The 9,799-nt window shown below is 45.7% G+C and overlaps 1 protein-coding gene across 1 annotated transcript; it reads right to left on the reverse strand.

The window, feature by feature from the left end:
* Positions 1–2,901: 2,901 nt before the first annotated feature.
* Positions 2,902–9,454, reverse strand: LOC120839262 (solute carrier family 23 member 1-like). Its single transcript, XM_040209520.1, has 3 exons — positions 9,185–9,454; positions 4,460–4,555; positions 2,902–3,846 (listed from the first exon to the last, which is right to left on the reverse strand). The coding sequence occupies exons 1-3, from the start codon at positions 9,417–9,419 to the stop codon at positions 3,611–3,613; spliced, it is 567 nt and encodes a 188-aa protein (XP_040065454.1). The 5' UTR covers positions 9,420–9,454; the 3' UTR covers positions 2,902–3,610.
* Positions 9,455–9,799: the final 345 nt, after the last annotated feature.

Raw genomic sequence — 9,799 nt, forward strand, 5'->3', positions numbered from 1 at the left:
AACAAAACCACTTTCCTGAGAATAGTGCGATTGTTTTTACTACGTTAGTGTATTTAGACTTTATAAAGAGTAATTTCTGCTATCACCGTTTTGACTTCATTTTCATAGGTTAAAAAGTACAACCGGGTACATTCGCGTCTATCAAATGCTTCTACCGAGGGTTTTTGGAACAAGAATTTGCTTTAAACTACAGTAAGGGATTCTCTGACGAACTTAAACTCGAAGCGTGTGGGTTATTTGTTTAACGTATAATTTCTTCTGCAGCGAGAGCAAGCTAAGCCAACATAGTCGTTTGTGCTCAGGTAAATTTTTTTCTTGAATTTTTTTATCGATGTTCGCATTGAGTGTCTTTATACACACGCGCGCTACATTCGGACGGCTAAGCCCGCTCTCTGAGTGTCGGCGGGGTTAGTTATCGGTATGCCTTGCTTCCGGTTAATCTGGTGCAATTCTCGATAAATGTCCAGCTACAGCGAGAGCACTCACAGCCTTCTTGCCAGTCGGCATTCTACGGCTGGCCAGTCTGATTCAATTTGATTTCATCGACGGAAATAAGAGCAATGTAATTTTCCACTCTGACGGGGTCGGTCTCGGAATTTGATGACTCCAAGTTTCCACCGTGCATTTTACGCACATGTACCATCGAACTTGTTCGCAAGTGATGATGAGTGCCGCCACGACACTCAATGACCACGAGCGCGAATCCGAATATTTGTCGAGGGATTGATTGTTGACGAGCCCGCGCATCAGAGTGAAGCAGTGCTCATGTCCAATACACGAGCTGGGTTCCGCTGACGTTTGCACGAGATGAATGCGTCACAGTGAAAAGGGTGAAAAGGCGGGTCTTTTTTTTTTTAAAAAGGGGAGGTAAGAAATAGTCCGCTTTTACATGAAACAAATGTGTACCTAAAAGAAGGAATTTTGGCTCTCTACGATCATGCATTCGTTTTCTTTTTGACCCACTAAACAATATACACTTAGTAAAATCAAGATTTTTAATAATTTATCTGAATCTGAAATTTATTTCATAGTCCCCTTAAAACACCCGATATGGTGGTCGCAAGACGTAATAAAATATTGTCAATCGAGGGCCGCGTACAAGCTTCAATATTCCTGCGTTTCTGTGTTTCTTCCGTACACTTCAATGTATTGCTATCAAGCAATGACCGCCGGTGGTCCCACCAACGGGTTGCCGATCGGCAGGCCAGCCTCCTACTATAAAGGTCTGTGATGTGCATATTTCAAACACAATAAAAGCTTCTTTTTTTTTTCATTTGTCTGGCAACCAAAACTTTGTCCGAAGTCTTGGTCGCCAAAAGGAGCATTCAAACTTATTTTTGGAATGTTTTTTTACGACCAGTTGTTGACGCTTAAATGTAGAAGACACTTTTAACAAGATGCACTGGCATTGAAAGGGAATATCCGGAAAAATGTACTTTAACTCCCAATTTGTCTTACGAATAAATCTCCCCCCCCCCCCCCCCCCCCCCCCGTTTAGGAACTAACCTAATATACCTGTCTCCCAACACTGTTTGCTGTTTGCCGCTGTAGTGTGAGGTCTCCCAATCAAAAGAAGTGCTTTGTCGACTCGTAGCGCAGCTGCAGATAAAATTTCTGAGACACGCTCGATTTCTCTGCAGTTAGATGTTGCACAGAACACGAGGCGCCCAAGATTTGTGTCCCCAAAAAATGACATTGCGCTTTTATTTTAGCAAAGGGAAGTGGAGCGCACAACTGAAGGGCCTCGGCCTAGACAGTCGCGTAGGAATTATGCATCACTCCGAACCCACGCGTGCTTAATTTACGAGCAAACCATTTGCGGAGACGCATTGCCAACGTTACTCTGATCATAATTTAAAGGAGCGACGCAACAATTTTTGTACTTTGCGCAAATACCGCTTAAAACGGATCAATAACGCTAATGACCTATGAAACACGCGTTCGTTCTTTACCCCACGCAACAGAAGTCCCAGAAAAAAATTTCAGAAAAACGAGCAGCGTTCACCCCCTCAACTCGCAGCCAGAACAAGCGGCCACGTGATCTGAAGCCGATTATATGCCGCCAGTGTTGATCATAGCCACGCGCTGGGGTTGGCAAAGCGCAGGACACGCGCTGAGTTCCAGACATTGTTATCGCTCGGCTGTTGTCGTCGTTGCAGCGATTGGACACGGGTCACAACCCGAATGCTTTTCGAGCTAGCAATTGTCACGAGCCCAAGTCGAGTGCCCACGCAATGCTCGGGTCCAATCTATGAACCTCGTTCAAATATCGTCACTTGGGTGTACTGCGATCCCCGAGTTACGTCATCAAATTTTGCAAAGGAGAGATTGAATGAAAATGATCGCTTTTGTCCTTGAAATTACACCGCAAGAAAGGAGTTTCTTGGCCAATGGCGTTGCGTCTGAGTATCCTTGAGTCCCAGGTGTGCCAGTAAGTTCGTATAGATAGAAAAACATTCCAAATGAATATCGTTGCACAGCTCCTTTAAACGAGTCCCGGTGTTTATTAAAGCGGAATGTAAAACCTTAAAAGCCTGAAATGTTGCCAATGGTGGTGTTCGGGTCGAATACGTCATTAGATTGGGAAAGGACTGAAAGCCTATTCAAGTATTAGTCACCGCCGGGAGACGATTAATATTTGACAGGTTACGAGAAAATAAACTCCCATTCACGTTGCACTACCTAAATTAAAACCACTAAAACAAAAACAAAAATCACCGTTAGGCTAATTTGGGAATGAAAAAGGAATAATTATTCGTGGAAGCAGGCTTGTTTGGTTGACTTGCTTGCAATGACAGCAAAATGTTGACTGCCAGTTGATAGTAGTAGTATACACTTAGGTTAAGGGACAAACCTAGGCAATAAATAAAAATAAATAAAAACGAAACGTGAAGCAGAAGGTCGATCGCGCTGTATCTTTATTAAGTGGTGGCCACTGTTTATTGGAAGGTCCAAACTCTTCTAGAACGCCCACAGAAGTAGCATTTCTTCTGAAAGGCGCTAGCTTTAGAGGAAAATAGGCAAAACATTTACATGTAAAAAATAAACAGCGTAGAAGTTTTGACATTTTTCGACATACATGCTATGTCTCTACGACTCTTTGCACTGCAGGTACAAAATCATCTAGACAAAAATGTCCCTGCTATAAGGCCTGTTGATTAAAAAAAAAAATAGTATTTATTTGTTTTAAATGTCCGCCGCAATTATTGGCAGAGTAAATCCTACATGGTTCTCCGTTTAGCGCATTACTGTCTTATTATTGTTTTTCAGCGCTCAACACAGAGGGCGTCCTGGTTTCACGGAAGACGCGAGTTAACCCAAGTTCTTTTCGGTTCGGGCCATTCCAGCAGCGGCGCTCGAGCGCTCACATTTTGATCAATATCCGAACTGGGACAAGAAGGAAGACGTTTTATGTAGGTGTTGTAAATTCTTTTTTGTTTCTTCTCCTTCTCGAAGTCTTAGACACAGTTTAAAATGTCTAACCTTCACTGACTCGCATCGCGCTCTGCAACTTCGTGCTCGAGAGTCCTGCTCGGCAGCCGCTTCTTGAGAGACCACAACGATGGCGGAGAACCGCATAGGCTGTCGGCGTTTGCCGTCAGTAAGACACCTAGGCTTCGGCGGCTACCTTGGAGCTTGATTTGCGCGACAAGGACCGAACGAACTTGGGCGTGATCTTGTTGAGGAGCACCGAGTTGCTGTAGGTGGGGCTGATGGGCAGGTAGGCGAAGGCGGCGTTCTCAAGACGTGCCTTCAGGAAGGGCAAGTCGTAACAGTCGGTCGTGCCGCTGCGACCACCACTGCCGTGGTGGCCGCTTCCAGCGAGTCCCCGCTCTTCGGCCGTGCCTGGGGAAATGGGCAGAATGATTTCGATCATGTTCTCTCGCAAGTATTTCGTAAGTTTCGAAGGCTGTCCTCTGAAGGGCTGTCAGTCGCCCCCCCCCCCCCCCCCTTTTTTTTTTCCTTTTCTCCCTGTTTCCCTCTTAGGCCAGGATGTCATAAACGCTAATCGCTGAAGGAAAGTCAGCCTTACCTATGTTCTATAAATTTGGTGGCGATTGACGAGAGTGAATCTTTCTAAATCGTACTAACAAGGTGTTTTGTCACGTCTGCGGGCAAGATTGCACAACTTTCCACCCAAGCGGGATGAAGTAAAAAAACGGTGAGATTTTCTTTATCAGAAACTTACGCAATAAAAAGGAAAAAAAAAACAAAAAAAAAAAAATCAACAACAATGGGACAAGGAAAGAACGTTGTCGAGGAATTGAAGAAAAGGAGCAACCGGATCGCAATGTCTGTCTCCGTACACCGGGACGTAGCTTATTCCGGTTGGGACGAAGATTGTTAGCGTGTGGACCGTTTTCAACGTTGACTTTGTTTGGGATTAAATTCGTTTTACTCTTTGTCTGTTTTGCGGGAAAGGGGGGAGGGGGGGGGCGTAAAATGTGCGCCGACTTACCCGGAATGGTGTTGTCAAGGAAAATTCCCAGGAAGCCTCCAACAAACATGCTGGTACTGAGCAGGATGACGATCGTTTGATCTAACACATCATATCCTAGAGAAACGAAAAGACAAAACGAAATGGAACGAATGGTTAAAAACACCGGGTCTACTCCTTGAAAACAGGAACGAGGGTGCTCTTCCAAATACACTGAGACAATTTCAAATAATGAAACATATCTCTATTTCATCGATCGCGTGCGCTCCGCCATGTGGCACAAACTCGACAGTGGCGTAGCTTGCGCATCAGACAGGCCATTCACGAGCACAGATGTTTACCGCTTATGTTAATGTCCCGAATTAGCACGTTTCGCCATGCTAATAGATTTGAAGGTCTCCTTTCAGTTCTGCGAGAAAGTTATCAAAAACCCGTCGGTTCCTTGTTCGCGCAAACTTTTTAATGCTCAACACGTCTCTTGACGCCGTCGTACTAACCTCCATTATAAAACCTGTGAAATCGACTCGCAAAATTATTATGGCAAACATTTTTTATGGTTTATTAAAATACTGCGTTTGTTTCCTACGGTTCACATTTTTCGAGAAAATCCTTTCAAGTTGCCGGTCATTTATTTATCCAGTGAAAGGAGACAGCATTTGGATACATATGAAAATATGAGGTGCAAGCGAAACAGATAGTTTATGATGTCCGTTGGTGCTACTGTGACTGCAGACAGAGAGAAAAGGGTTTGGTCAGGGTGTTGCATCCTAAATCATGGAACCTGATTTCTCTTTCACCCAGGAAACAAAAATCTACGCGAAGAATAACCTATGCGATTTCTATCTCCGCCGTAAAACGCCTGCTTTCGATCATATTAAATGGCCACACAAAATTAGAAATGTAAGCCCATCCGTCCGGGCACCGAACGTTCAAATTTAAAGCTTACTGCCCGAGTGGATGTAACGCACGATAGGTTCTTCATAGGTTGATTCATTCCATAGCTCACGATGATTGGTGCTTGTTCTCCATGGCGACGCACAGGAATGAACTATTTTATTGTACATAGCTGCCACGTGGTTTTATAAAATCAAAAAGGTATACTTCTAATCGTGCAGACGCTTGTTCCAGACGTCATGCCTTCCTAGTTTATAGGTATTAGCGTTTACCTAGCATGTACTTACAGTCAATGTCAGGGGTTGCCAAAGAATTTCGAGTGTAATGACCAACTTTCTGGGACATTCTGTGGATTAGAGCGTTTTCAAGGAAATATCCAATATTATAGCTTATTTCCGTTTTATGATACACAGGCAATTACAGCTCCTTTCTAACATTACGATAGTTTCTCAAGAAATGCAGAAATGTAAAATTATGTGAATGTGGCCCATAGGATTCAATGCTAAACAAATTGTAGAGCCGTGGAATAAAAACTGTACGTATCCAAAAGTTCCTTTACTGCTTATTCCTATTTCAGGACTGCCATCAAAAATATTTCCGGGGAATATTTCGATGCCTGTTGTTCAGTTGAAATGCTCATCTTAGTGCATGCACTGAGGCGTTGATGTCCAAGAAAGTTGGGAATATGGAGCGGCAGAAACGAAGGCCACACTCTAAAAAAAGCCTGTGCGTCTACTTTCCCGCACAATCTCGGAGAGCCAATCACCGCAACTTACGGAGGCAGCTCAGCGAATGACGACGCCGAAACATACGTCTAGACCAAAAAACGCAGTCTGAGTTGTGAAATTAAGCAATGCAAAACGTAACGCTTGCATTGCCAAATGTCGCAACTCAGACTGCGCTTTTTGGCCTAAACATATGTTTCGGCATCGTCATTTGCCGAGCTACCTCCGTAAATTGCGGTGATTGGCCCTCCGAGTGTACTGCGAGAAAGTAGACGCACACACTCTAAGAAATGCCTGCGCGTCTACTTACCCGCAAAACACTCAAAGAGCCAATCTCTGCGATCTAGGAAATCAGCTCAGCGAATGATGAGGCGAAACATCTGTTTAGACCTAAAAATGAAGTCTGCGCTGTAGCATTACGCAATGCAATCATGACGCTTTGCATTGCGTAATGCTACAGCGCAGACTTCATTTTTAGGTCTAAATAGATGTTTTGCCTCATCATTCGCTGAGCTGATTTCCTAGATCGCAGAGATTGGCTCTTTGAGTGTTTTGCGGGTAAGTTGACGCGCAGGCATTTCTTAGAGTGCAGGATTTTTTTCAGAGTGGCATGGTACGCCGGTAAGGTTATTTCAGTGTAATCATAGAAAGGGTATGTTCAATGAAACACTGCTAAAATAACTACCATATTCAATTATTCGTTCGTACCTTATTGAAACAAAAAAAAAATGTTTAAATCACTTCTTGTTGTGAAGCTTTTGTAATTGGAAGAACAGTCTCCAGTAAGGTAGTCCACAGTACGAGACAATTGGCATAGTTATCCACAACGCCAGCCAAGCAAACGGTATCAACTGTTCAAAACGGGAAGATTTTCTGCGAGGATTCATGACGGGCGTCTCCACTGAATGTGCCGGCCTGGAGACGCGAAAAATCAGTGTCGGGAGTTCTGTATAGTCTTCTCAAAGCCGCCGCGGTAGCGAGCGCGTGGATTTAGAAAGTGATCCCTCTATTTAAGAACTCTTGCGCACAAAGACTTCAGCAGAACTGCGCTCTCGCGCTTCAATATCGCAGCACACAACTTGTAGCATTAGTGTACATGCGATAACACCATTAGACAAAAGAGAATATTCACGACTAAATAATATGAAAGTTTACTTACAAATGTATACTAAAAAGGAATGATTTTATCCTCAGAACAAACTACACCAATAAAGGACTAAAAGTTTGCACAGTGTATAAGGAGACATTATACGTGATTTCGCGGGGTGCCAGACCCGTCGCGCACAGGTCACTTGTCTTGCCCATTAGGCCATATGCAAAATTCTTATAATTATAATGCAATTAAATGCAAAGGTGCAAGCGAGCTGGACAAGAATGACGAAAGTAATCCCTGGAGAAGGGGAACAAGAGGGACAAAGGACACACATAAATCTCCAAACACACGCCAGTTATTATGATTATGTCATTGGGAGCCGCCATATTGGAGGGTATATTCGATCCACGGCTTTGCATCAACGTCTCGTGTTGTTCTTTCAGGGATCCCTCAGGGCAGTGTAGTTGGCCCCACCCTGTTTTTGATCTAAATCAACGGGGTCACGAAAATCCTGCGCTCCACAGCAATTTTGTATGCCGACGACCTGACACTGATTAAGCCCCTAAACTCACCTCAGTCCTACCTCGAACTTCAAGCCGACCAAGATGCATGCCACATGTGGTCTCTAAGCCGCCTACTCCCACTCAACGCTAAGAAAAGGGTGACAATGACACTGACCATAGGTACAAAGAGCCCGACTCTCCCGCCCCTTGTTTTGGCTCTGTTCCCCTACCAGCGGGTCCAGAGCACTACTCTGTTGGGCGTGAGTTTCGACAACCATTTGAGCTTCGTAGGCCACATAAGGGGCATTATGGCAAAGGCGCGTCGGTCACTAGGCTTTGTAACGGATGTCTCACGTGGCATGCCACCAAACGCATTTCGGCACCTCTGCGCGGGAATGGTGCTACCCTACCTAGGGTTTTGCTCACCTGTGTAAAGCCCCTTCCAGAAATCGCTCGAACAAGCCCTGGAGAGTGTGCAGCGGAGTGCTGCTTACACGCCGTACAGGCGCAATGTCCCCCGTTTCTCGCTTTCACCCTACAGGGACATATCTACGACAGCCCTTCTATAGGGCGCTAACTGGCACAGCCTTGCACACAGAAGAGATGTGGCTTCCATCCGTCTCTTCTGCAACCTGATGGGAACCTCCATGAAGCCCTCAGACGCTCCTCGCTTCAACGCCCGCACCGGGAAGATGCAGCCTCTCCTGGCACGTACGCTGCGTAACCTCGAGTCCTGTTTGATGCATGCAGCCAGGAACTGGTGCTCTCTGCCCCCTGAGCTGACGGTAGACATTCGCGTTGACCCCGAGGACATTGTGGCTATCTGCCGGCAGGCCTCAAGTGTGTTCCCATAGATCTCCCTCTCCCACCTCCCTCGGTCTCTTTGTATTCATCATCATCATCACACCGTGACGTCATCGGCAATTGTACAGATTCATGACTGTTCAACCTTGTATTGTGCGGCGTTGCAGACCTCTAAGGTATGGGGCCATCGGTCTTTCTACGGCGTCACGGCTGTCCTGAGCCGGAATGAATATTATTATTATTATCTTCCATCTGTGGACATGGAAATCGAGTTCAATGCATCCGCATTGAACTCGATTTCCATGATATTAGAATAATGAATTGTACGTTCAGTGGATACTAGAATAATAAATTGCACATTCAGTGGGTTGCTATTTAGCTACGGTGCAACCAAGAAAAGCAAAACGGCCATGGGATTCCGAAAAAAAAAAATGGTGAGCAGCGAGGTCGCAAGACTCGTCACTGAAGCCATGGACTGGACCATCCAGGTAAGTGAACGGTTTTTATCGAAGACGCTGCATGAAAGGTTTATGCTGGACTTTCAGCATGTGATCATATATTAAAACTACAGTTCCCTGTTTGCCATACCCAATGTCCTCTCGGGCAAAATGATCGGAACGAGGATCCCCGAATATGATGGAATTTTGGTAATTGATCGTAAGTACTCAATAGATAGCAGTTATTTGTGGAAATGGTCTGGGGGTAGGCGATTGTGAGATGCTCTCACCTGTCCTGATGGCTTCTGCGTTTCTGCTGGTCCAGTGGGACACCATGAGACCGAAGAAGAGGGACGAGCCCAACACGAATAGATTTCGGGACGAGTTGAGGTCGACGGTCTGTGCGCTGGACAGGCCGACGGCGGAGATCATGGAGAACATGACGCAGAACACGCCGCCGATGATCGGGTCCGGGATGGTGGCGAACAGGGCGCCCATTTTGCCCACCACACCGAAGGCGATCATGAACACGGCCGCCCATTGGACCACGGAACGGCAGGCCACCTGCGCAGCGCGTGGCTTATGATGTGAGGACGAGTGTCAGCTGAATGCGGAGGCAGTACTCGTCTCCAATCTGTGCCTCGCGGTAGCCTTCTTTGGATGACGCCTAAAATTCAGCACTACGGATTTGTTGCCCCCCCCCCCCTTTCCACACACACACACACACACACACACACGCTTGGCTCGAATCAAAATGATTCGATTAGAATCAACTCTATTCGCGGATCCGGTTCCTTCATGCGTTATTCATAACTTCAGCCCACGTGCATTGAATCCCCTTTTCTCTGTTTCACAATTCGGCCACTACGCCACGCCAGTTTTTGCTGCACACTCGGATAGGCGGT

Source organism: Ixodes scapularis, unplaced genomic scaffold, assembly GCF_016920785.2.
Source record: "Ixodes scapularis isolate PalLabHiFi unplaced genomic scaffold, ASM1692078v2 PGA_scaffold9__187_contigs__length_104089568, whole genome shotgun sequence".
NCBI classification, from domain to species: Eukaryota; Metazoa; Arthropoda; class Arachnida; order Ixodida; family Ixodidae; genus Ixodes; species Ixodes scapularis.